Below are 27,615 nucleotides of genomic sequence, written 5' to 3'. Positions count from 1 at the left end.
ACAACATGATGTTTTGAGTTAACCAATTTCCAAGAACTCTCTCAAAAAAAAAAGGGAAGAAAACCAAAGATGTGAAATTGATAATTCACCTATTAGTCTAAATTCTAAGCTGATGGATAAATATAATTTTATTATTTTTGCCTCTCGGCATCCACTTTCTTTCTGAATTTTTGTTAGAGTTATCAATAGAAATGGTCCAAATGGAAAAGTAGGCTTGGATATATATCGAGCTTATGAACTTGATGCCGGCTTCATGAGTGCACTTGAGAAGAGAGGATACACTTTGAAACACTTTAATTGGTGTTTTAACATTCTATTAAACATTTAGAAATACGCTATAGAATACTTGAATCACATTCCAATATAGGAATTATAGGTACGCAGAATTTGATGATGAGTTAGGCATAGGATCAGTAAATTGTGGATGATGTGTTAGTTTATCCTTGCCTTATATCTAGAGAAGAACATAATATCCACCACATTTGAGGTAACATTCATAAAAAATAATAATTAATTCATAACCATTCAATATGATCAGTAAGACCCAAAAACTATAAGAAATAAATTCCATATTCAAGCATATTCCAGTGCTTGTCGTGCAAGAATATGTTCCATATTCATTTCGTTATGGCCTTAATTTTGCATCACTCGTCTGATTTCTTTGCCTATAGTTCTGCACAAGTATGTGGGCTATAAGCAGCTTGTATTCATTTCCAGCTGGTAGCGTTTAAATATTCTAACGACGATTTGAGATGAATTAATGCCGTGCTGCATTTGTTTATATTCCTTCTTTATTCTCGAGCAAGAAAACTATTTTGTAAATAGACTATATAATATATACTCTCCTCTCTCTCTTATACTCTAATCTCTATGGATGAATATTGAATAGATATATTAATTCTTTACTTGAAAACTACCAAATTGATAGTCGTTGGTGTTACAAAAGCATTGACCTGATCAAAGTCAACTCATCAATTCCAAAGTCAAAAGATTAACCTTTGCTATATAGTCGATCAATATCTTTCTCCCGCTATTCTTCTCGTTAGATCTGCCATGGAGTTCCGCAATAGATCGCTCATAACTCCGGGCAGCGTGCAGTCAGCCGCCGGCCCAGCAGTGGGCCCGCAGTTCTGCGAGCCCTACCCCGCCGGCATAGCGGCGTCGGCGGGCCCGCAATTCAGCCCGCCGTACCCTGCGGCCGTAGCGACGGCGGAGGCGGTGGGGGTGCAGAATTCGGCGGCGGTGTTGGGGCAGCAATTCTGCCTGCCCTACCCGGTGCAGCTCACCGTCTCCAAGAAGGCCCACTGCGTAACAGACTGCGACCTCACCGTCACCGACGTGAACGGCGTCGTCATTTTCAAGGTCAGAGAAGAACTGCTGACCCTCCGGGATCGACGCGTCCTCCTCGACGGCATCGGGAATCCGGTGGTCACCATGAAAAAGAAGGTTGATCCTTCCAACCTTTTGAAAAAAAAAAAAAAAGAAGTAATGCTTATAATATTTTTAAATCAAGAATCTAACGACGACTCCTTAAATATGACGTGCTAGCTATGGACTACACATGAAAGATGGCGCGTGTTCAGAGGAGAGAGCTCGGAAGAGAGCGATTTTGTTTTCAGCGTAAAGAAGGCTTCGGGTCTAAGAGTCAAGTTTGATGTCTTCTTAGCTGCTAATATCAATGAGGAGCCTTGTGACTTCAGGATCAAGGGGAACTTCTTCGATAGAGAATGCACCATCTACCGTGGAACGACTAATAGCATCATTGCCCAAGTAAGAGATTATAATTTCTAATTTTCCCTTTAAAATTAAGAGAAATTTACATGCTGTGATTTATGGAATATGCGCAGAAAACACCCTACCATTAGATTAATTAGTTAAATTTAACTAAATTTGAGTTGAGTTAACTAAATTAATAAATTACAAAACTACCCTCAACTAAGTCATAATAATGATTTTAGTCATTTTAAAAATAATAACATTTTAGTTATTTTAAAAATAAAGTATATTTACTTAACGGAATATTCTAATTAATTTAATCCATAATATTTTCTATACGTATTCACTAAATTATAAAAGTTCGATTTATAAATAGTAAAAATATAGGGTGTTATATATAAATTTCCCTAAAATTAATATTCCACCCCGCCCCTTTTATCACTATTTTTAGAGAAATATTCGACAGTTAGCATATAAACTTACTTAAGTTAACTAATCTATAGAATTATATCATTATCCCTTTGGGTATTTTGGTAATTAAGAAATATGTCACGAAGTCTGCATACATGCTATATTGATCAAATTGGACGGTGCAGGTGAGCCGGGAGCACACCGGTGCGAATGCAACGCGGGGGAAGGAGGCGTTCGGTGTGACCGTCCATCCGAATTTCGACTATGCTTTCGTCGTGGCTCTCGTTGTTGTTCTTGAAGGGATCTACCGATGGGAAGAGAACTCGGACGATTAATTAGTGCGTATTTGGTTCTAATCCCAATAATTTGCACTTATTAGTTGCTGTCTTTTACGGCAGATGATGTGTGTGTGAATTGCGTACGTGTTACCAAAACTTCACTGTTGAGAACGCTTCTACAATAGATGTTGTTGTAATAAATATCAAATTTCTCCTTTTCTACTGGTGCGCATCTCCTAGTTTGATCCTCCAGTCTCTCCCTCTAGGGTTCTGCATTAACTTAAAAGGGGGATTTCCTAATGGTTTCTACCTCCTTAGCAAAGCGCAGAGGATTTTTTTTCCTAGTTTCCTCGCAATGTTGAGGAGTCGGATGTGTGTTCAGTTGTAGTTTATGTGTCTATCACCTGTTCGTTGAAATGTCCCAGTGGGAAAAGGAAGAAAGCTACAGTTCTCTAAGGGAAAAGAGATAAAACCGTCTCTCTTGTTTCTCATTTAATTAGTCTGCAATATGAGGAGTTGGAAATGGCCTCCCTCTCCTTACAGAGGCAAGTGGGACCAAAGCTTCGGCGAGCTGCAAGCATTTGAAACCTTCAAGAAGAAATTGTTGCGAGAGAGAAGCCCTGCTGATAATTTACTCTCTCTCTTGATCGATTGCTTTAAAAGCTACGAGTCCACCCCTAACCCTGCCGCATACTCCTTTGCCTTTAGTTATCTGTTTCGGCATCGTCTTGTTTGTCATCTGCCTCCGATTCTTGATCATCTTGAGAAAGTTGAAAAGATTGATGTCCCCGAAAGGATATTTGTCGATATAATTCAGAATTATGGCAGAGCTGGCATGGTCCAAGACGCAGTCAATGTGTTCTTCAGAATGCCAAGGATCTGGTGCACGCCTTCTGTGATATCGCTAAATGCATTGCTGTTGGTTTTATGTAAGAAAAAGGAGGGTCTTGCTTTGGTTAGAGATGTTCTGGTGAAGACTCCGGATATGAACATTCGACTTGAGGTATCCACTTTCTGGATTTTGGTTAGAGTTCTTTGTAGGAATGGAAAATTGGGCTCTGCAGTAGAGCTCATGAACATGATGCCACTTCATGGGTGCAACCCAGATGAGAGAATGTACTCTTTGGTACTTCGCTCGCTCTGTAGAGAGGCAGGTTCTGCTGAGGTTATGGATTTCTTGGAGGAAATGCGGAATGCCAGTTTCTTGCCTGGCACATTGGAGTATAATTCTGTGATTGATGTGCTTGTTAGGGAAGGGAAAGTAAATGATGCCTATAATGTTCTTACTCAGATGAAACTGGATGGCAGATGGCCTGATGTTGTGAGTTATAATAGAATTCTATTTGGGTTCAACATGGCAAATAACTTTGAAAAGGTTGATGACCTTTTTGATGAAGTGCTCTTGATAGGTCTTTGCCCTGATCGTTTTACTTACAACACCTACATTAATGGCTTATGTAACCAGGGAGAGTTTGAGCGAGCTTGTAGAATGGTTACGTGCATGGAAAGAGCTGGGTGCAATCCTGATATAGAGACCTTTAACATACTTATAGCTGGATACATGAAAATCAGTGAGATAAGGAAAGCAAAGGAGGTGAGCAGCACAATGTGCAGGAAGGGTCTCCAATGGAACTCTCAGACTTATACTATTCTCATTGATGGGTTGCATAGTAAAGGTCAAATAATGGAAGCATATCAGCTGTTGATGAAGATGCTGCGCAAGGGGTTTGTTCCAGGGCCTTCACGTTTCAATACTTTGATACATGGCTTGACTGAGAAAGGCCATTTCCCTGAAGCAATTGAAATTTTAATGGAGATGATCAGCCGGTCTGTTGCTCCTGATGCCAGGTCGTGGAGATCTTTTCTTGATAGTCTACAATTGAGTTATTTGGAAACCTCAATTTGTTTGGAAGGCATTATTACATAAAGGTAACCGTTTTTAGCTAGAAGTCCCTTGTAGCTTGTGATGGCCTAATGCTCTTGTATTGTTCTGCAGAGATAAAGCTTGGAATAAGTTGTCTCAAACATTTTCCAATAATTCTGAGATTATTACATCCTTTGATGCTATTTGGGTGGCAGAAGTCTTCTTATGGGGTAGTGATGTTAAACTGAGCAATCTGCATATTTACATCCGACATTATATTTCCATTGACTGGGATAACTAAACTGTTGCCTGGGCAAGGCTGGAAACTCTTTTGAGGATTTCTTTTAGTATGCGGGCCTTGGGCTATCGTTGTTTCTTAGTGAAGCAATTGAGGTACACAATGAAATGGTTAACCAACAGTAGACTCTGCAGAGTCGGAGGATGGAGATTTTCATAAGTCATAACTGTGATTGAAGTTTGCGGTACTTGAATGTTCTCAAATGATACTCCAAGAGTTGATAAGAGAATTCAGCAGCAGAGTGGAAAGTGCAGGGTTCTACTGCCAGATTATGAAGATCTATATGGATCGCATCTGCATGAGTATCTTCATTTGGGACACCTTTTGCCACCTTATGTCTTTGGATGGCTGCTGGATAGTACTCGGTAATTGCTTGTAATATGCATTTGATTATTATTCTATTCTCTTGTATCGTATCAGAATGAAGTGCCTGATATGAATGTTCCTTGAGGGAACAAAATTACCTGTTGCTCATTCTTGTACACAGAAATATAATGCAAGAATTGCTTCATGCAACAATTTCTCTCAATTCTATAGCTTGTTACTGCATCATTCCCATATAAATTACAAATAGTCCAGTTATTCTTCTCATGTTACTTGTTTTTCTCTCCTATTGATTGGGTAACTGCAAGTATCCTTCTTCAGTCTGCAACAAAAGTTAGAAAAGATCCTACTACTGATTTTGGATCAAAAGGTGCTTATGTCTTTACCTTTCAGTCACGTTCTTATCATTTAGCCACAGTTCAGCATCACGCAGTTTGCAATTCTTTTTCGAAACGATAACAGAGTTATTCTCATCCAATTTTCAAGTTGACTAAGATGAGTTTTTAATCTAAGTGAGAATCTTGGTTTTGTACTCGTCAGGATCTTATCTTATCGTAATGTAAAAATTATTAGCTTTCTTAAAGTACTGGTTCTTCCCCGGATGGTGACTGAGCTACTTGTTCCTTGGCGGCTGTAAAATCCAAGCTATTTGCCGAAGAGCAACCTACCACTTGATCATAATTTTTACTTTTTGAGAAAATTCTACTTTATACAACTTACTGCGGCAAATATAAGAATAAGAATGTATATACTACAAGTACAAAGCTTATGCACTCTTGAATTGTAGAAAGAACCAGAAGATGATAAAGAGCAAGATTCCATATGGATCAAAGAAAATATTGTAGCTACTTGGTGGACAAATACTGAAACAAAAACTGCAAACATAAAGATTGAAAGAGAATGAAAGATAAACATCAAGGGCTTGATAACAACTTACCTTAAAAATGGATATATATTCAAATATCTCTGATTACGGGCAATGTGTGGTTGATTAGATCAGGTGAGGTGGGCTTGGTGGAGAAGATGGGCACATGAAGAACTAGCTAACTCTTGTGATGCTAATTAGGGACGTTAGATAGTAATGCACGTGCCCTGCTTCTCCATCCTGCACAACTCACCTCCTCATGAACCTTGCAAGTAGCTCTGAGAGTGCTTCTGCCTTTCATCATTTATTTATAACTGTGAGTGAGTTTGCACCACCAACCCTTTTCCAACATTCTTCTCGCACAGTCTACATCTTTTCTCACTGCTTTAGATGGTTACACAGTCAGAAAGGAAGGTGAGCACCAAACTTGGTAGAATGGTAGGGTCCATACTGAGATAACTAAGTAGGGCAATATTTTGATCCAATTCTTTTTCTTCTGATGCCACCTTGGACAGATCAATGCAGTGATGACATGCACCTATGGGGAGTTGACATGTCACAGCTGAGAGGATATAGTGATCCTGCAAAAGATAAATGCTGTCTGAGATCCATGGTGTGCTGAATGCAGGACAAGTGATCCATATAGCAACTTGCCACCTACCACACTTGGCAATTGTTATAAAGATTTGTGAATGATGCTTAATTCCTTTAGCAGTAAGCAACTATTCAGAGTAGAAACTCTTGCTGTTTTGCAGAGTGCAGAATGGAATGATATTAATTGAGTTCTGAAATTTATATCACTATGATACAAAGCTACCTTACAAGTTACAACTCACCATATTTATGAGGAGTTCCCATGAGGAGCTTGGGGGGCATCTTTCATCGCAATAAATTATACTACCGAGTAGCCTTCCCTTCAAGATATCTTTTTGGTATCTAATTTTTTCCATACTTACAGGAAACGATATGCCTTTTGGTTGACCAATAAATTGGTAGGAGGTGGTCCTTTTTTTTTTGTGTGCAGCTATGACAGTACGCCACCACCGATGTTTAACCGATATAAGTTTTAGCATGGAAGACTAGAGTTAATAACATTAATGCAGCAAATTACTGGCATAAGTCTTGTATCTACTCTAATGTTGGACATATCCATCAGTATGCATACTCTTTATTTGTTGACAAGATCAAGCAAGATGCGACTCATTAAATCTCGAATGAAGCTGGATAGAGTGCACCTTATTTCCCAAAATTAGAGAAAAAGTTGATGATCTTAGGACCACCACTGTCTGCAACTCAGTGTAAAGGTGGTCCTGGAGAATGAACATCACATGTATATTGCTCTGTCAATGAAAACCTTTTGAACCGGGAACGTGGAGGGATCGGAGATACTTCCAGATGATAAATGTGATTGTGAGCAAACGCTAAAGGACCACTCTAAAAATTGGAGTGGTCCTATATTTCCTTTCTCTGCCATGGTAATAAAATTCTCTTTCTTATGAAAGCTACACGTTATTCATATAAAGTTCTCTAAGATTGACTCAGATTCTTGGCACAGTAGTTGACACCAAATCAAGTGGAGTTTCTCTTGTTTGTAATATAGCTTTTATCATAACAAGATCATTTCCAACTGGAAGACCTGAACAAAAGAAAAATGTTCTGAAATAAATCAGCTGAAAGTGCCATAGAATTGCTATGTTGTCATGCGATCATATCCTTGTTCTTCAAAATAGAATTGCGAGGAGGCTATCGCATGCAATATATCACTATATTACGATAACTACATTAAGTTTAGTCTTCTGAAAACCATGAGCATTTGGAGGTCCACACAACATTGCATCACAACTAACCAAGTTTCTCAGAAGATTACAGACAGAAAAAGGAAATCATGACAGCACGTCACAACATTGGATTTGCGAGATCCATAAACTAATTTGATCACATGGAATACTTTAAAATGATTGCATCAGATCAGAAGGTAGGTTGCTGCGAAGCAGAAACAGAGCAACTGATTACCTACTATTCAAATCAGGCATGACATTCCTATTTGGACCTTCTCTTTTAAGCCACCGGGAGAGGTATACTATACATAGACGTCCGTAAAAAATAGCTTAAGCTTTTAGATCAATTGATTATTTAATACGATATCCGATAGTCTAGTTTATTTTTGAGGTCTAGAGTTCAATCATCATTTGTACTTATTTAATCCCTATTTTATTATCAATTTAAAGGTATAATTATATATTCTTGGTTAATTACCAAACAGTTTAAGTTTTTGAGTCAACTGGTTATATAACAATGAGTAAAATTTTCTTAATGGCATAACTTATTCTATTGCTTTATCTAGACTGGTCAACTTAGTAGCTGATCTCTTGGTTTGAGTAAAGTCTAGCTAAGGGGTGACAAATAGTAGGTGACTGATTCCATGTAAGCATTATTAGACTTCCTTGATCTAATCCAAGTCAAAAACATCATAAAGAATAACAAAATTAAGCCTGCTTCAAGATGCATAAAAAGCTCTTCTTAGAAGAAAATTTAATAGCACTAATCATGCAGATGGAGTTCATGATGCAAAGGCTCAAGAGATGTGTGTAGACTCCACATTGGAATCCAACATGGAGACAAGATTAGTAACAATAGATACATGCAGATCCAATAAACACAATCATAGATTGAGAAGAAAGAGCATATCATGGAAACATTAATGTGCGTGTAATCATTACACATGAAAAATAAAGCAAGTATAGAGGGATGCTTTTAGGACAACTTTCATTCATTCTTTCTCTCTTTCTTTCTTTCTTTCTTTCTTTCTTTCTTTCTTTCTTTCCACTATGTGCATGTTACAAAGTTCAAATCTTTATGAACATGGAGGTAGATAACAAGTGAATCTCAAGTTGCAGTGCTGATGAACTTTGAGGTAGAGCTGCATGACAGTGAAATCCAAAGTCAAATTAAGTAGAATATTAGTATGGAAAAATAGATAAACAATATAGCTTCTCTTATGTAGGCACAATAGATATGTGTACATATGCATGCTGGCTTTTATCATATATGTTTGGATGGAGAGAATATGAAAGGATACAAGAGAAATTTTTTTTATTATTATTCTTGAGAGAGTTAACCTGATTATCTAACTTATATATCAAAAAATCTATCCCCTTCTTCTAACAATTATGAGATCATGATCTAATTAAAACAACTCTATCGTCTCACAAGAGGTTGGCCAAGAATTTGGGCCTTGATCCGGCCCATAAACAGGCCTCTCTTTTTAAAAAAAAAGGTTAAATTTCATGATTCGGAATGCTTTTTAATCAACCACACTACTCTTTGTTTTGGTTTTTAATATATTTCGAATTCATTTTAGAAAATGATGCCTCTTATTCACACTTGGCTTTGGATTCTGGGAGTTATATATGTGCATTTATTTACCAGAGCACCTGGAAGAGTTTATTGGGAGAAGACAGTAGCTTCAAGGCAAGGCAAGAGTCACGTTGCTCTTCCTCACTAGTAGGTAGAAGGAATGATGCCTCACATGCCATTGTTACTATACTTCACTATATAATGAGTGCTTTAGGATTAAGGATCACTAGCTTTACATTTTTATGCTGCTACTAATTAAGAACCTTGGTGTGTAAACAAAGCTTAGAGTAAGGAGCTCATGCATGCAGCTTGAAGTTGAAGTGGTTGCGGGCTTACATGGAATAATGCATATGATTTAGATATATAAATATGTTTAAAACTGCTAATTCACCGACTATTGTAAAACCTTAATTCTATTAGCGAGGATTGAACTCATGACTTATTAAAAATATGATATATATATATATATATTATTGGTTTGTTGCCTTATCAACTTAATCTTTTAAAATAATTGATGAGTTATTATTATAAAAATAATTTTAATTACTCAAGTGTTGGATAATTAGTTGACATAAAAACTTAAATTTATAAAAAAAATAATGAATTAACATGATATAAGAACATGTTTTTATCTAGAGACCAAATATTCAAATCTCATTTAGTCCCATTTAATTTATATTTTATATTATCTATTTTTATATTTTTATCTCTCGACGTGCGGTATATAAGAGCTACACGTAAGGAGCATGTTAAATATATAATCTATCAGCCTAAATTTTCTAGAATAATTGATAAGTTAGTATAGCCTCTGACTCTGATACCATATTAACTCACAGGCTAAGTATAATTCTAATTTAAATTACTGAGATATAATCACCATCATTTATATGCCACATCAAGGAGCACTGCTCACCTTATCTGTGCCAAAGTGAGACATATATTTTATTCATTCCATGGTAGTTCAGAAAACCTAGCAACTTCCTAGTTAATAGTTACTATTCTTCACTAAAAAAAGTTAATATTCTTCAAACAGTTAGGTAATGTGCCTTTTATAAAGAATGTCCTTGATATAATTAAGAACTAGATTGACTTGGATGTCATTAATTAAGTTTAGGTGGGTCAAATGGACGGCCATGATGAAGGAATCCATGGCAAGCAACATGATTGCAGCTAGGGACAAAACACTTTGCTTGCCAGTTGGCACAATTGCACTACTATTTCTTTTTTATTTATTATTTTATTTATTCTACAACTTTATCTAAAAAGATTTGATTTGGAAAAATAATTTTTTTTATTATGCATACTATTTGACGCCATTGACTGATGGCGAAGGGTTGACCCCATCACTTTCACACACACACACACACAAAAAAAAAAAAAAAAAAAAAATCTTAATATTCATTGAGAATTTAAACTCAGTCTTTATCATGATCCGATAGAATTATATCATTAAGCTAAATAAATGATCACATTAACATTGGGCAAGTTTTTTTTTTTTTGTTTCTCATAGAAATTAGTTATTAAAATTCAATTAACATGCATAATATTTGACCCCAATTTCCCAAATATTATTTCACTTCTCTACGAAGGAAAGCTGATGTCCAGACTCAATGACTCTGGCATGCTAAAATATGAGGCCTAATTGTTCCTAACTTTACCTAATCAAAGAGATCATGCAATTTCACTTTATATCCATCTTTGTTCATCAATACCTAAACTTTATTTGAAGGTTTGGAGTAAAGGAGTTTCCTTGAATTCTCTGGCATTTTCTTTTAAAATTCCTTTTGAGTGGATTTGAAACTATATATATATATATATTTTTTTTTTTTTGTATTATTATATGACAATGAAGCTTGTTCTGTTTTTATATGTCTCTGTACTGATAGATCTGAACAAAGAATATGGATTCTAGTGCAACACCCAATAATGGATCTGGAGAATTGGAGTCTTATCTCCATACTTTTTAATTTTTAATTATAATTTATGATTTTTTTTATTAATTACTGACGATGAGTCGAATGTTTTAAATAAGATATATATAAAAAGACAGTTGAGTTTATTGTGGCTCCTTGTTTATGAAAAAAAAAATCTCCAAAATGCTAGAATATGAAAAGCAAAGATATGTGAAAAAATTCAGACTATTTACTTCAGTTTTTTTAATTGACATAAATAGGCCTCCCATTATCGAATTATAATTTTATGTCCTTTTTTTTTATTAATTTAGATTAATTTATATATTCTCTAATTTAACACAACCGTTTATTATCGATGCATATATTGTTAAAAATTAGAGTGTTCGTTTTACACGAGCGATGCATAAATTACATAAGTGATGCGTTGCGTTTTTTTTTAAAATTTCGATGTGCAAATCGTTGAATATATATTATCTATGTAATGCGTGATATATTTTTTTTAATCTTGATGCACATATTGTTAAAAATTAGAGTGTACATTTTGCATAAACAATGCGTATAAACTACATAAGTAATGCATGATGTTTTTTTGATTTATTAAGATTAAATCAATAAAAAAAAATCTGAGATTATAATTTGGGCCTATTTGTGACGATTAAAAAAATGAAGGAATTTTTGTGTTGCAAATCGCCCAACAAATTCTAATAATCTTTTTCGGATTGAGTATTTTCAGTAATTAAAACAAATAAATGCAAACAAAATAAAAAAAAAAAAGAAGAAGAAGAGAGAGGATCCAGTTGTAGTTCGCCACGACATGAGGAAGCGTTACGTTGCCTCATGAGATGGCGAAATTAATGGGAAGGGCTCCACCATATGCTAACATACATATATGGTGGAGCCGCTCCACCATCAATTTGCAAATTAACCCCTCACACTTAATTCCACTTTACTCCCTATATAAATACATATTTATATGTTCATCACTCTCCTCTCTTCTCAGCTCCCACTCCAGTCCGCCCCACCACTTGCCCAGTGAATATACACTCATTAAAGTCCCAAAATCTCCCCCAAAAAGGAAACCCAAAAGGCCCAGAGAGAGAGAGAGAGAGAGAGAGAGAGAGAGAGAGGGAGAAGAGAACTCCATTTCCTCTCTCTGTTTCTAAGCTTGGTTGGAGGCTCGAATGGCGGAAAACTAACAAAGAAAGAGAACCCATTGTCCCAAATCGAGGTGGGTCTTTTTCTCCTGGGCTGGAAAGATGCCTATGGTACGGTACCAGATAAGAAACGAGTACGGCTTAGCGGATCGGGAGCTGTACGGAGCGGCGGATAAGGATGATCCCGAGGCGCTCCTCGAAGGGGTCGCCATGGCCGGGCTCGTCGGGGTGCTTCGCCAGCTAGGGGATCTCGCCGAGTGAGTTCATCTGTCACGGCTTAGTTGGTTTTCTCGCTATGTGTTAGCGTTAAAGTTGGGATTTTTCGAGGGGATTCGAGGTAGGCGGAGATGGGCTTGTGGGTTTCTAGTTTGATCCCTTGGAGTTGATGCGTAATCGTGGGCGGGTTTGGTAGGTTTTGACAATTTGGGGTTTTTATTTAAATTGCATTTTATTGTGATAGATAGGTATAGCAACTTGTTATCTTTTTAGTTCTATAATGCTCCACTATATTGAAAGTTTACTAAGTCGAGTTAGCTAGATAATGTGGGGACCTGCACCATCTAGGGCAAAATAAAGTTTAATTGTGATTTTTGGGCATCTTACGAACTACTAAGGAAGACGATGACCTTGGTGGTAACTACTATATGAGGACTGCTTGAATCAACTGAGGAAAGGTTTTAATTCTTCAAGAAAACAAGCCAAGAGTGCTACAAAGTTAAGAAGGGGAGCAGAGGGGCCTAGATCTTCCATCCCTATTCTTAGTTATTGATTGGTGATTCTTCTTAATCTTGTGAGAATGGTGATATTTGTCTAGGTCTTCCATATTCTTACTGAACAAAATAGGAAAGAAATATGAAAGGTCTGGACCAGTCTATTGTTCACGTCTTCACACTACAATGCCGTTAACAAAGATTATCATCTTAAGGTCATAATTCAACTATAAATGATGTAATCTAGTAGGTGACTACATCCTGGCTGCTTTTATTTTGAAAAAAGAGCAAAAATTCTGTTTCAATCTGGTGGAGTTTCCCTAAGAAGTTCTCAATTATCTTTCTCATAATCACTAATTTATCATCTTCTTGGCTCGCTGACTTCTTATTGGTCAAGTCATATAGAGCATACAGTTTAGTTGTATGTTATAACATATGATGCAGCACTATTAAACGAAATGAATGACATTATTGTTGAGAGCTGATTTATTGTTATTTAGCAGTGTCAACTGGTAAAAACAATACTGTTGAGAGCTGGGACAGTCAAGCTGCCTTTTTCTAGCATCTTTTGCCTGTTTTAGTAGTGAGTAACAATGACATTCTGAACATAGCACTGATTTTTCTGTCCTAAAAATAATATGAGGGTTTCATGGTTTTCCTTGGAAGCAATATGACAAGCATAACCCCTCTTTGTGAAGGATGTTGCAACATTTATGATAGAAGTGGAAATCAATATTGATAAGATGGGACTTGAACTTTAAGTTATATTGTGAGATGAAGCTTTCACATATATTTTATCTGTAAAAAGAGGATGAAAGAAACTCCTGTACTTGATTGGAAACTTGGTTATCTATATACATCTTATTCTCAACCACAAATGCTTCTCCAGAATCTGTTTCCATGTTCATTTCAATACCCTTTGACTTATCATGGATATATGAACAGTTCCCTATGCTGCACCAATAAATCACGTATTGATGTGATTTTTTACTTTCTCTGCACTAGGTTTGCTGCGGAAATTTTCCATGACTTGCATGAGGAGGTGATGGCTACTGCTTCTAGAGGCCATGGATTGATGCTTCGTGTGCAGCAGCTAGAGGCAGAAGTCCCATCAGTCGAGAAGGCCATTGTTTCTCAGATTAGTCGTTCAAGTTTCACCAACAATGATGGTTAGTAGGAATATAAATTCTCTTTTTTGTGGAAAGGATTTAGGTACCATGTATTAGAGAATGACAAGGTTGCAATGTTTATTCTCATTTAAGTTTGCATAGATCATTTTGGCTTCCATCTTGTAGATATACCCCTTTTAATAGCAAAAGGAACCAGTGAAGTTCAGAGACATGCAAAATCACAAAGATAGACCATATATTAGTTGAGACTTTAGAATACACTGAATAATTATTCAATACTTTACTTTGTGTTTAGCTAAAGCATTAGTAAGGAATTTATCATGTATATTTGTAGCATGCATCACCATTTAGTGTAATATCTCCTTTTTGGTTTGATTATTATTTATTATATAATATATGATATCCAGATATCCATAAGATACAAATTGCAAATTATCTGTGAGAAGATTCACGTAGATAACATGTTCATGATAGATCTATGAGTTTTGCACAACCATATGCTTAAAATAATTGTATTTTCATATTTTCTTTTTTCCTTGTTTCTTTTATGTTTTGAATTGGGCCCTAATATTTAGTTTGAGCATAAATGTTATGACTTTTGCTTATACATAATGTATATGGCCACCTTTTATGAGTCTCGTTATGGATTTACAGTTTACGTATCATTTCTTGCTTATTAAGAGAAGTTCTAAGCGTATCTTAAAAGAACTTTTATATAATGTCATTGCCTACTCTATTAAATTGGAACCCATATTCTGAAACTTAGTAGTGGGATCAGCCACTAGAAAAAATGATACATATTGATTGTATTGACTGTATCAGTCGTATTACTTATCCACCTTAGATTTGACTATTTTTAATTACATAAAAATTTAAATATTATTTTAAAATGCAGGAATTTTTAAGAATTTAGAAAAAAATAACTGAAAAATAAAAAATAAAAAATAGTCAAATATGAAGCCTAAAATATATAAAAAAAAATTCACTCAAAATCATGATTAAATTTCGAACTAAATTTGATAAATTTTATACTTGTAAATTGCTATTGCAGAAGAGATAAAGAGAGAAATCTATCTCTTAACTACTGTTATGTGGTAGTAAGAAAAGGAGAATTAAAGAGTGAGTGAAAAAGTGAGAAGAAAAATGAGGAAAAAAACAAAAGAGAAAAAAAAAAAAAACTAAGTTCATGAAAATGTGGAATAGCTAGAGGGGTTCATTGGATCAACTGCCGGATGAGCTCGATGAAATGTAAGGAAAGAGTAGAGAGTGTATGTGAGAGATAGAGAGTAAAAATTAAAAATGTGAAAAGAAGACAACTGAAGATATTAATTACTAATGTCTCATAGGTAAGATCCATTTTAAATTTGACTTGAATATTAAAAAAATTAGTTTCGGCTGATCCGATCGATACGACCCCAACTAGCCGATCCCAAATTGAAATCAATTACTAGATTGATTTCAGGTCAGGATTGGCGAATACAACTTGGGATTAGTTGATTTTGTGAATCATGGTTGGAACTAAATGCCTGATTACTAGGATTCCTCTAAACATTAAGGATTCAACTTAAATATTAGTTCATTAAGTCCACAAGTCTAATAGATGGAAGTGTTTCATTCCTCCTTACGCGTCCAAAATAATGCCCAACAATCATTTCTGTCACTTGGAAATCCAAGCTATCACCTTTTACCTGTCAAAAGTAACTACTCTATCCCCTCTCCATCGGCTCCTTATGTGCATGAGTCCCCTCTCCTTTGCAATCCAAGAAGGACCATATCATCCACGTTTCCATTTGTGTAATCCTCTCGTATTTGCGCTATCTACAACTGTGGTCTGAGGCTCTGAGCTATATATAAGAGGGAGAAGAAGAGAAAGAAAAACTCTTTCTGTATACTAGCCAGTAGATTAGATGTTTTGTCTATCACCAAAATCCCAGATGCATTTGACATGGTAGTAGGCTTTGGCTAATATTTCCTACAACTAAAGGTTCCTAGATCTACAAGATAGCTGTACAATGATATGGTTACAGGTCTTGTGGCAGTTCTGTTGGAACGTGAACTTGATTTTCAGTAATTTGCTGTTTTTCAACAGCATGATTTTACAGACCTACTTTAAATAACATAACCCTATAAAAAAGATAACTATAAGTTTTCTCCCACTTGTAAATAACCTGCAAATTTTCTTTGTATATTTCCCATTACTAATTTTCTGCCAAATGTACTAGAAGAGGATGTCTTGCAAATTTAATGGGTGAGAACTTATCTGCACTGGAACTTCATCTTATAGGTTTGCACATGCTCTTAGTTTAAGTGTTCTTATGGAATCCTTGTGCAGGTATTGAATGGCATCCGAATCTTCGAATGGATCAGAATCTAATCACCAGAGGAGATATGCCCCGTTTTGTTTTGGACTCATATGAAGAATGTCGTGGTCCACCACGTTTATTTACACTGGACAAGTATGATGTCAAGATTTACCAATTATTTTCTTTGCATATAGGGAAATTTTATAGAGTGGTTATTCTCTGCCTTTCAGGTTTGATGTTGCCGGTGCTGGTGCATGCCTCAAAAGATACTCTGATCCATCTTTCTTTAAGATCGACTTTGCCGCCTCTGGTATGATGGAAACAGATGTTCCAAGAGAAAAGAAAGTTCGTAAGATCAAGGTAAATATACTAAAAGAGAAGTTTAACATAATAACTGTCATATCTCTCTGAGATTTATTTGATATTGGAGGCCTGCAATATTCTTCTTTCTTATAGTTATCCTTCTTATTGTACGACAACTATTTGCTTATTCCACAAAAAAAAAAACTACTGTTTGTCTCAACTACTTTTGGTCGGCTATATATGGATCCTTTCCTCCATTAGCTGCTTGTTCCAACTTCCACATGCAATAAAAATAAGAACAAGAACAACAACAACAATGACTACAACTAGTCAACTACAACAAGAAGGAACTTTTAAGTCCCAATTATAAGGGGTTAATAAGATGGATCGTTTTCCTCCATTTGACTCTGTTTTAGGTCATACGCTAAGCGAAATGCCGTCATGTCTTTTCTCATATCTCTTCCCGCATAATTTTTGGTCTTTACCTCCCTTGAGCACCTTCTACTTAGATAGAAACGCTCTCCTTGCTGGTTCCATATATGGTTTTTTGGACTTTAACCTACCAAAAACATTTTCTTAAGTACCTTGAAGACGAGGTATCTGCATAAAGTTTGATAACAATGCCATCTGCTCATTTTAATCCCATGCTGTCTCCGGATTATTCTATGGCACTCCTTGGTTTTATTTAAGAGTCTTGACATATGGGTACCTAGACTTCCTTTGCGGTAGTTGAGTTCACCTATCACCCTTCTCTGGAATGAAGTGAATATTAATGGTTCTACTTAGGCCATATAAACAAGTCAAGTTAGTGGTTTACTGATATGCAACAGATTTCCTCTGGGACTATGTTGCTAATATCTTTGTGATCATCACACGTTAAAGCCATTAAAATACATCAGTGCCCTATAATATGAGTACTCACCTTTCTTTTGTCTTTCAGAAGAAAGGACCACGTTGGAAGAAAGGTGAAACTCTTGAGTCTCTATTGATTTCAAATGTAAATTCCAAGTAAGTACTTTCTTTCTGCTTAAATTAACAAGGTAAACATGTCAACATGCATAATTTTAAGAGATTATTTGGTTGATTACTACAGTTCGCCGCCTATAGGTTCAGATCAAGTTTCTGAAAAAGCTCCAAGAAGGACTGTAAAATTGAAATCTAGGGACTTGCAGGATTCTGATAGAGTTAGTGGAAGAAACTACAGGGAGCATCTTCTTGAAGTTCTTGCATCTCAACAGAAAGTTTTGTTGGAAGATTCTAAAAGGAAGGTTCCCATCAAAAGAAAACTGAATGGTTCAAGTGAATCAGCACCTGCAGTGCACAAAATTGTGAGTGGTACTTTAGCTTACTCTCAGTCAGACAGAGATGGTAGTCCCATTCTGTCTCCTCCCAAGCAAGAAATGATTATGGTCCCCATAAATGGGTTAAAGATGCGGAAATCAAATGATGCAGAATTGTCCGAAGGACCAGCTCAACAATTTGGTGTACAAGAGACATATAATAACCTTCAAACTTTTGAGCAAGACAAAGTGATATCTGAATCAGAAAAGATATCAGAAGGCAGTACAAATACATACAATAAAGCTGAAAAGAATTCTCTGGAAGTGACTATGCTTGATAAAAAAGTAGTATTAGTTGATTCTGAATACACAACAGATGGTGCTGATGGCTATAGGTCCGATGACATTCGAAGTGAGCAGGAGAATTTTGTCGATGCTCTTAATACATTAGAATTGGAAATAGAAACAGATTCGGAAAGCAAGGTTAAATTAGACCCTTGTTTATTAAAAACAGAACCTTGTGCAATGGATTCTGAGATTGAGGGGCAACAAGAGTTTCTAGTTCAATTATCAGAACCAGATTCCGGGAAAATTTCCAGTAAATCACTAGGGCCAGACAATTTGTTCAACAATGCAATATCAAGCTTTGTCTCAGAGTCTTTGAGCGATTCTTCTGTTGTGCAACGAGATCAAGAAATCAATATTACCTCCAATTCACCTACTAATTTGGCTGTTGGCCTTGGTGAAGCTGATGATAAGACTTACAAAGAGCCATTCCTGGATGATGAGCTTATGGAATTGAGTTCATTATCCAGTTCACCATCTGATACAAGTTGCCACTTAATGGAACCTAATGATCCTAGTGTTCTGTCAGAAGCCAAGGAGGGATCATATAATTCTTGTGATAAAACTCTAACTTATATTACACAAGACTTATCTCCCCAAATAACTGTTCATGAAAGTCAATTAGGAACTGCAGATCAGAATGACATATTGTTTTTCTGTGAAGCTCAATCAGGCAGCAATCAGATACCTGAAGATCTGGATCGTAAGTCATAATTCATTCTATAATCATCTCCAGAAACTTATAGTATTATGTTAGTCTTGTCAAAAACTCTTATCATTTTTTCTGATAGTTTATGGTCTTTGCATGACATGGCAGGCTCACCTCTTCAAAGTAGAAATCTACCTGAGCAAACTCATTTAGCAGAGGATGCTGAAGAGCTTATTCCAGATGATACTGCAGAAACATTAGAAATTCCTAAAGATCTTTCGCAAGAACAGGAGATAAGCATCTCCAAGGAAGTTCTTTTAAATCATGTTGAAGATTCTCTGATTTTGTTAACCTTGCCCAAAGAAGAGGAGTTGCTTAAATCAACTAAAGAAGATGAAGAGTCATCTCTAATTGGCAGGTCACCAACCAACCTTGCTCTTTCCTGGGACAACAATTCTGCTATTGTTCAAGCTGATGACAATGTCATGAGGATGGAGAATTGTGCGTCCCTTGAGGATTTAGTTGGTGAGCTATCCTCTAGCAGTGTGGAATGCGCTGAGGACATTCATAAACATTTGGATGGTAGGTTAACATGCACAGATATTTTTATTTCCTTAGGGACATCTTTCTTGTTAGTTTTCTGCATTTATTTAGTTTTACTGTTGGACTGATATAATGTTTGTGAAAATTGATCATGCAGAGGTAGATTCAGAAGATGCAGAAGTCCAATCTGACAACCCTTATAATTCATCTCAAACACAAGATGGGATAATGCTTGATGAAGATCATACACAGCTTACTAAAGATTTATCACTTCCTTTAAATGTGCATATGGGAGAGAGGCAAAATTCAGTGAAACAAGAAACAGAAGCTTCTTCAAGTGGGACATTCTCACCTATAGAAAATGCTGCAGTCCCATCCGGCAGCCTTGGTATTTGTTCTCAGAAGCACATCAAAGAAATCCCTTTACAGATTAGTGAAGATCTATCACTTCCTTTAAATGTGCACATGGGAGAGAGGCAAAATTCAGTGGAACAAGAAACAGAAGTTTCTTCAAGTGGGACATTATCACCAACAGAAAAAGCTGCAGAGCACATCAAAGAAGTTTCTTTACAGATTAGTGAAGACCTGCCACTTCCTTTATATATGCATTCCATCAAGCTCCAAAATCCATTCAAAGATGAGAAAGAAGCTTGTTCTAGTGCTATGCCTGCTTTTACTCCAGTCATCAGCAGTGTTCTTGTGCAGCCTGATGACTTAGCTACAGTTGCAGAAGAAAATGTCAATTCTGATGGTGATTTAATTGACATTGAAGATACTGAAACAATCACTGTGAGAGATATCTCACTACCTCATGTGTTACCACCTGAAATTGAGCAATCAAATGATGAGAAAGATTGCCAAAGGTGCCCTGATGTTGAATCAACAGAGTCTATGCCTATGACCTCTGGAGAGGAAAGTTTTCTTTTTGATGCAAAATTGCAATCTGATGCTCCTGATAGTTTGGAAATTAATTCTGCTATGCTTGTTGCTGAAGATTCGAAATCTGCAGATGAATCTACAGAAAAAAATTCTCAGAATAATATACTGCACATAAATGAACTCTCATGGAGCAGTGATTTAGCTAAAGATACTGTTATTGTAAATGATAGCTATTGTCATGATCTTTCTTCAAACTATTCTACTGAAGCATCTGATTATCAAGGGCAAATACAAAAAGATCATAGTGCAAGTTCCTGGGCTTTCTATCAGCCTAATTTGGAGGCCAATAGCACATCACATTTGCGGAATGCAGGACTGTCAGATGTTACTCTCTGCACGTCTTCCACTTCTCAGGTGGAAGAAGAACAAGCAGCTAGGCACATAGATTCAGATTACGAGTTACCTATTGAGGATTCATGTGATACTTATAAAGATCATTGTCATGCAATGGTGCACACTCAAACAGATTGGACTCCTAGTATTGATGATTCACTGTATTCATTAGAGGATGAACAAGATTTTAGTTCAAAAGTTATGGTGCAAGATGATAATGGGGGAGAAAACAAGGACAAATCTCCACCTACTGATTTTCTCTGGGAGCCTGCTAGTCCACCTGATCAAGAAGATTTCCAGTCACAAGCTAGTGCTGAATTCTATGTTATGCCATACCATGTTAATGAGGTAGCAAAAGAGGATGAATCTCCAGCTGATGATTTTCTCTGGGAGCCTGCTAGTCCACCTGATCGTGATGCCTTCCAGTCACATTGTAGGACTGAACTTGATGCAGCATCCTATCAAGAGGATCAGTATCTTGATATGGAAGTCCCAACTTACTCTATGAACCTCAATGATAAACCAACACAACAAGATTCAGAACCAAAGTTTCATTCCTTTTCTAGTGATGAAAAGGCTAATGAATTGGAGATACCTCCTCAAAACAATTCCATATCAAAGGAACAAGAGCAAGAAGCTTCTGTTTCTTCTGACCCTCAACTCTCTCCAAGTTCGTCAACACCTAACATTTCAGCCACAATACCAATGCCCTTTCCCAGCAATCTCATTGGTACTTCTGAGAACACCTTTCAACTTTCTTCTATCCCACAGTCTGAAGAACCAATTTCCACTGTTTCCTTGGAAGATCTCGAAAAACCACCACCACTTCCCCCTCTTCAGTGGAGAATGGGAAAGCTTCGACCCAGCTCTTTGCCAGCAAATGATAGCTTCTTTGAACCTGTGAGTGGAACAAATCCATTTTCAGAACCATCAGGCAGTGACAAGAAGCATGGACTTAGTTTGTTAGCACAAGGTGAAATGGTCCTGTCAACAAAGATATTTTCATCTCTGCCTGCGCTGGAGGTTGAGCATCTTCAGCATGGTTTACTAGATCCAGAGGGAGAGAAGACACAGCATCTGAGGTTGTCTGAATTTCCACCAATTGTCGATGTTGAGAGTCGTCAACAAGATAACCTATTTCCAGAGAGGAAAATCGAGCATCCTATGGAAAATGAGAAGCACATATATGATTATGATGCATTGGGTGGATTGGCTTTGCAGCCATCAAACCCGTTTATAGCATTACCAGCACTCCAAGATGAGAATAGTCAGCATCTGCCGTTATTGCAGGGAGAAGAATTTCCAACTTTACAGGATAAGAATTCTCATGTTGATCTACTGTTACGTAATTCAGATTTAAGTAGCTCTCAAGATTCCCAACATGACGATAGAGAAAAACTTCCAACCTTAGAGTGTAAGAGTTCTTATCTCTATGTATCTTCAGAGGCAAAAAGATCTCAAGATTCCTCAAATGATACCCTAAGTTCGGATAGAGAAATTACGCAGCATCTAGACCTGGTATTGCATGGTGTGGATTTAGAAGATGGTAAGGGTAGCTACAGCACTGGGGCATGTGAAGGGCCAATTGGGCAGCATCTGAAGTCATCAGTATCTGGATGGACTGCTGGACCTCAGATGCCTTATCCTGGTTATGCAACTTCAATAGAAGAGAATCCATTTGCTCAATATGATGTTGTACCAACAACAGAAGATGAGAAATTAAATAAGAAGCCTTATTCCATTCGCAACAGGCCGAGAAATCCCCTAATTGATGCTGTTGCTGCTCATGATAGAAGCACGGTAAGAATGCTCATTGAGAAAGTCCCTAGGTCTAAAATTTATGAGTGACTAAAACAAATCCTACTATTGCATTTTTTCACTAAATGATCAATGATTTTTGCAGTTGAGAAAGGTATCTGAACTGATAAGGTCTTCCGATAAGCCAAAGTCAGATGAGAGAAATTCATTGCTAGAGCAAATCAGAAATAAGGTTATTACTTTTATAACATTATGCATGTCTCTTCTTTTTTCTCGTTTTGTATCGGAGTCTCCTCTCTCTCCTTCTCACTTTGAAGTTACATTCTTTATCAGTCCTTCAACCTCAAACCAGCTGTTGTAGCAAAGCCAACCATCAAGGGCCCTGCGACAAACCTAAAAGTTGCTGCCATCATAGAGAAGGCAAATGCAATCCGCCAGGTTGTTCCCTGATTAAATATATCTTAATCTCCTTTTTTTTTTAACTTATCTCCTCTCTGACATCTAATTTATGCGATAGGCATGTGTGGGAAGTGATGAAGAAGATGGTGATGAAGATCGATGGAGTGATTCGTAAGCAGCAATCATTTGTCGTCTTTGAAGCAACTCAAACATATGGGTTCTTTCCTACAGGGTACCGACATAGAGTCCTCTGGAGGACAAATTTATACGGAAATGTGTTGATATATATATACATATACATATATATATATCTTTCTTTCTTTCGTCCAAATGTATCTACGTTCATGTGCATTAGGCCAAACATCTAGAATTATAGTCGAAGTCGCAAAAGGACCATGCTCTTGCAGCTGTATGTAGTTTAAACTTTTTCATGTCTATTTTTTCTTTGTAAGTGTACAAAGTTTCTTGCTTACAGTCAGTGTTTCCTGGGTTGTGCAGGGTAATTACAAGCTAAGGAGAAGTAATTGCTGAGCATAAATAAATATAGAATGTACAAGAAAAGAAAGATATATCTTCGTCCTATCCGGTCTCTTATTGTATGCTAGTCTAGTGATTACATTTGCATGCGGATATATTTCCTACAACCTCCGGGTGTAGACGATCTGTTTCCCCTGGTAACTTGGAAAAAATCCTTTTTAATACTTTTATTATTGAACTACTCTATTGAGGTCAACGTTCCATAAGACAGGAGAAAAAGGAATTACTCCTTGTATCTCTCCCATCCCTTCCATGCACTCTGTTTTACGTCCAGCCACATCTAATTATAGACTAAAGGCTTTTTCTACCATCTCTTTCTTCACCGCACTCCAATTCCTCTCTTCCTCTCTCTTCCTCTCTCTTCCTCTCTCTCTTCCATCCTTCTCCATTCCACCGTTGCAATAGCCGAACGGATCGATGTCGCTCACCGTACCCGCCGTGGTTAACTTGACGGCCGTGAAGCCTTTGAAGACGGCGTGCTACGACAACAACCTGGTCAACTCCCAGGGCATCTTCCTCGGCGACAAGCCGCTCAAGTTTGCTCTTCCCCTGCTCCTCCTGGAGGTCTCCATGATCTTCTTCCTCACCCATGCGGTGCATTACTTGCTTAAGCATCTCGGCCAGTGCCGCATCGTCTCGCAGATGCTTGTAAGATCCTACTCTCTTGTTTTCTTTCGTAGGACACTACATAACATGTTTGAATTCTTCATGCTGACATCACCGGTGGTGTTGCAGACCGGCATACTCCTCGGCCCGTCGGTGCTCGGCCAGTGCGTCGAGTTCCGAAAGACCGTGTTCCCGGAGCGCGCCACGTATATCTTGGAGAACCTCTCCCTCATCAGCCTCATCCTCTTCCTCTTCTCCTGCGGCATCAAGACCGACCTCGGGCTCCTCAAGAAGCCCGGGAGAAGGGCCATTATCATCGGCGCCGCCGGCGCCATCCTCCCCTCGATTCTCTCCCTCGGCCTCTTCTACGGCTTCAACCACGCCTTCCCCAAGGACCTCCGCCAGTCCACCCTCGTCTTCGACCTCGCCACTCGCCTCTCCTTCTCCTCCTTTCCCGTCATCGCCGAAGCCCTCTCCGAGCTCCACCTCCTTAACACCGAGCTCGGCCGCATCGCCATGTCTGCCTCCCTCATCACCGACGTTTGCAGCTGGTTCCTCCTTGCCGCCTTCCTTGCCTCCACCCTTATCATCAACGCCAGCAATCCCACCACCGCCGTCGAGATCGTCATCTCTTTCCTCGCCTTCACCCTCTTCATCGTACTCATCGGTCGCCCCGTCACCATATGGATAACCAAGAAGCGCACCCCTGCCGGGGAATTGCTCGGTGAGGGGTAAGTTTTTTTTTTAAAAAAAAATTCCTAAAGAAAAGTCACAAAAAAGGCAACCTTTAATCAAAACTAAAAGAGAGTATCCCGACCACCCTGTGTATGAACAAAACAGAGAACACCACTTCATCATCCAGCACCACTGGATTCTCTAAATCCCCCTCCTGAAGCAGCCAACATAAAAACTGTGCTTTATTATTAGACAAAAATTATAAAAACGAATATACCTGATACTATGATCATGCATCTTATAACAGATACTTCATAGGAATGCTGATGGTGGCTCTGTTATCAGCACTTGTGACGGAAATGATCGGGTTCAAGTACATACTAGGACCTTTCATGCTGGGGCTGGCGTTGCCCGGCGGGATGCCACTGGGCGTGACGATGACGGAGAGGCTGGACTCGTTCTTCACGGCGATGTATCTGCCGGTGTACGTCGTGCTGGCCGGATATAGGACCGACTTCAAGGAGCTGAAGTCATTTAGCGGGTGGGGGGTGTTGGAGCTGGTGGTGGTGCTCTGCTGCATAGGAAAGATGGTCGGCTCCGTCGCCGGATCGCTCTACGTCGAGATGCCGATGAGGGACGCCATCTCCCTCGGCCTAATCCTCAACATCAAGGGGATCATCGAGATCGCGTTCATCAGTAACTGGGGTGACTCCGAGGTTTGTACTTAATTTGTTCATTTGGTTTACTCATTAATCTCCATCGTATAAGGAAATCTTTAACTAACACCAACACCTTATATTTTAATATTTTTGTGATTCCGCTCTTTCTTTATAATTTCCACATTTTAGAAGTTAATTATAGTATTCCTACCAAAAACTATTTGTGATACTAATATTAACCTGGAGCCTACGAAATGAAGATATAGGCAAAATAACAAAAGTATTGAAATGAAGGATGTTATTTTATATGAGATAAATTGGTCGGTTAACTAATGCAGAAAGCGACGGCGGCGCACTACTCCGCGCTGACCGCGTCCATGATGTTCATCACGGCCTTCTGCTCCCCGTTGATCAAGCTCCTCTACAACCCCTCCACCCGCTTCGTCGCGGGCAAGCGGCGGACCATTGAGCACGCGAAGCCCAAATCCGAGCTCCGCGTGGTCGCCTGCCTCCACTCCGAGGATCACGTCGCCCCTCTCCTCGACCTCCTCGAGGCCTCCCACCCCTCCCGTGACTCCCCCATCTCTCTCACCGTGCTCCACCTCACCGAGCTCGCCGGCCGCTCCGCCCCCGTCCTCCGCCCTCACAAGTGCGGCCGCTGCAACAGCTCTCCTCCCTCCGCCTCCGATCGCATCGCCAATGCCTTCCGGTATTTCGAGCAGCAGTCCGTCCCGGGCACCATCTCCGTCCACCCCTTCGTCTCCGCCGCCCCCTACGCCACCATGCACAACGACGTGTGCGGCCTCGCCCTCTCCCGCAAGGCCCGGATCATCCTCCTACCCTTCCACAAGAACTCTGATGGCGGCGCCAACGAGGCCGCCAGCAACGTCGTCAGGGAGTTCAACTCCTCCGTCCTCCGCTTCGCCCCCTGCTCCGTCGCCATCCTCGTCGACCGTACCCTCCCATCCGGCACCACCTGCGCGCACACCAACAGCCTCCTCCAGCGCGTCGCCGTCTTCTTCCTCGGCGGCCCCGACGACCGCGAGGCGCTCGCCTACGCCTCCCGCATCACCGGGTGCTCCGACATCTCCCTCACCGCCGTCAGGATCTCCCTCCGCGAGGACGAATCCGACGCCCCCAGCGTCACAAAGGACGTGAACGCGCGTGACGAGGCGATGATTGAAGAGTTCCGGCAGCGGCACATCGACAACGAAAGGGTGGTGTACATCGAGAAGACGGTGGCCGACGGGGAGGGGACGGCGGTGGTGATAAGGTCGATATGCGAGAAGTTCGACTTGCTGATCGTAGGGAGGAGGAAGGGAAAGGAGTCGCTGCTGACGAGTGGGTTGTCGGATTGGAGCGAGTGCCCAGAATTAGGGGTGATAGGGGATATGCTCGCCACGACGGACTTCGGCGGTAAGGTGTCGATATTGGTGGTGCAGCAACAAGAGAGGATGGAAGGAGTCGGCGAGAGGGAGGAGGAGAGATTTCTTCGTTCTGGTGTTGGTGGTGGTGACGTTCGAAGGGGAGGGGAGGGGAGGTAGTGAAGAATGGGTTGATACCTCCTCCTACTAGTTACTACTTACTAGTTAGGATGATCAGAAGCGGATCTTCTACGACCCAGGTTGTTGGAAATTCTTTTTTCCTGTATCAATTGATTAATGTGGCAGACTTTGATTTTGGATTGGTTAGCCTAGATGAACTGATTAAAACATTTTGTTTTTCTTAAATGTAATATTGACTGTGTATCATGGTGTGAATTGGATAATATTTTCATCTTAGAAAATATTCACACGACTTTGGGCTTGCAAGCATACACTATGGCAATTCACGTGATATCTCTTCTTTCTCATCTAACACATTAATGCCACTAATGTTATTTGAACACCTAAATACTATCTTACTTAATTTTATTATTATTATTATTATTATTATTATTATTATTATTAAAAACATGCTCATGTTGTATATGTGTTATGAATTCGAATCCTTCACATCATTAATTTTAATCAGGACAATATTAAGTTTTCATTTCTGTTTAATATATATATGTATATAACCTATCCACTTTGTCATCAATTAATCCTCTGATTCCTCTTTCAAAACCTCTCTTCCACCACATACGCTTTCCATTTCTCAACCCAAACGCGTCATACACTGAACTCGTTCAAATCCAAACTCGTTGATCGAATCTCAGCCGTCCATTCCTTCTAATTCCTCCCCCGCTAATAATAATATTACCACACTCCCTCTTTCGTTTTCCTCT

The 27,615-nt window shown here is 38.7% G+C and overlaps 4 protein-coding genes and 1 long non-coding RNA gene across 6 annotated transcripts; 4 read left to right on the top strand and 1 right to left on the bottom strand.

Annotated features, from left to right (window-relative positions):
- The first annotated feature begins 1,053 nt into the window (after positions 1 to 1,053).
- Positions 1,054 to 2,462, top strand: LOC140789158 (protein LURP-one-related 10-like). Its single transcript, XM_073138765.1, has 3 exons — positions 1,054 to 1,446; positions 1,549 to 1,770; positions 2,313 to 2,462. The coding sequence occupies exons 1-3, from the start codon at positions 1,054 to 1,056 to the stop codon at positions 2,460 to 2,462; spliced, it is 765 nt and encodes a 254-aa protein (XP_072994866.1).
- LOC140789638 (uncharacterized) lies at positions 1,549 to 5,096 on the top strand. Of its 2 annotated transcripts, XM_073139417.1 has the most exons (3): positions 1,549 to 1,770; positions 2,313 to 4,334; positions 4,402 to 5,096. In XM_073139417.1, exon 2 carries the CDS (start codon positions 2,914 to 2,916, stop codon positions 4,330 to 4,332), a length of 1,419 nt encoding a protein of 472 aa, XP_072995518.1. In that variant the 5' UTR covers positions 1,549 to 1,770; positions 2,313 to 2,913; the 3' UTR covers positions 4,333 to 4,334; positions 4,402 to 5,096. The 2 variants fall into 2 exon arrangements, with proteins under 2 accessions (XP_072995518.1, XP_072995516.1); XM_073139415.1 differs by having other exon boundaries at positions 2,313 to 5,096.
- LOC140789640 (uncharacterized) lies at positions 3,904 to 6,219 on the bottom strand. Its single transcript, XR_012109226.1, has 2 exons — positions 5,829 to 6,219; positions 3,904 to 4,395 (listed from the first exon to the last, which is right to left on the bottom strand). It is a non-coding gene; the product is annotated as an uncharacterized lncRNA (long non-coding RNA).
- Positions 6,220 to 12,029: 5,810 nt separating this feature from the next.
- Positions 12,030 to 23,375, top strand: LOC140789635 (SCAR-like protein 1). The gene is made up of 11 exons (XM_073139408.1): positions 12,030 to 12,437; positions 13,896 to 14,059; positions 16,353 to 16,476; positions 16,554 to 16,683; positions 17,567 to 17,634; positions 17,720 to 18,954; positions 19,069 to 19,482; positions 19,601 to 22,515; positions 22,619 to 22,705; positions 22,807 to 22,911; positions 22,991 to 23,375. The coding sequence occupies exons 1-11, from the start codon at positions 12,283 to 12,285 to the stop codon at positions 23,045 to 23,047; spliced, it is 5,454 nt and encodes a 1,817-aa protein (XP_072995509.1). The 5' UTR covers positions 12,030 to 12,282; the 3' UTR covers positions 23,048 to 23,375.
- A 367-nt stretch (positions 23,376 to 23,742) lies between these two features.
- On the top strand, positions 23,743 to 27,160 carry LOC140789639 (cation/H(+) antiporter 15-like). The gene is made up of 4 exons (XM_073139418.1): positions 23,743 to 24,057; positions 24,145 to 24,746; positions 24,998 to 25,406; positions 25,688 to 27,160. The coding sequence occupies exons 1-4, from the start codon at positions 23,827 to 23,829 to the stop codon at positions 26,891 to 26,893; spliced, it is 2,448 nt and encodes an 815-aa protein (XP_072995519.1). The 5' UTR covers positions 23,743 to 23,826; the 3' UTR covers positions 26,894 to 27,160.
- The last annotated feature ends 455 nt before the right edge of the window (positions 27,161 to 27,615 follow it).

The sequence above is a fragment of the Typha latifolia genome, chromosome 5, assembly GCF_019914945.1.
Source record: "Typha latifolia isolate L0001 chromosome 5, TyphaL0001v2, whole genome shotgun sequence".
Taxonomy (NCBI): Eukaryota; Viridiplantae; Streptophyta; class Magnoliopsida; order Poales; family Typhaceae; genus Typha; species Typha latifolia.
This window is presented reverse-complemented; position numbering and strand designations above follow the sequence as displayed.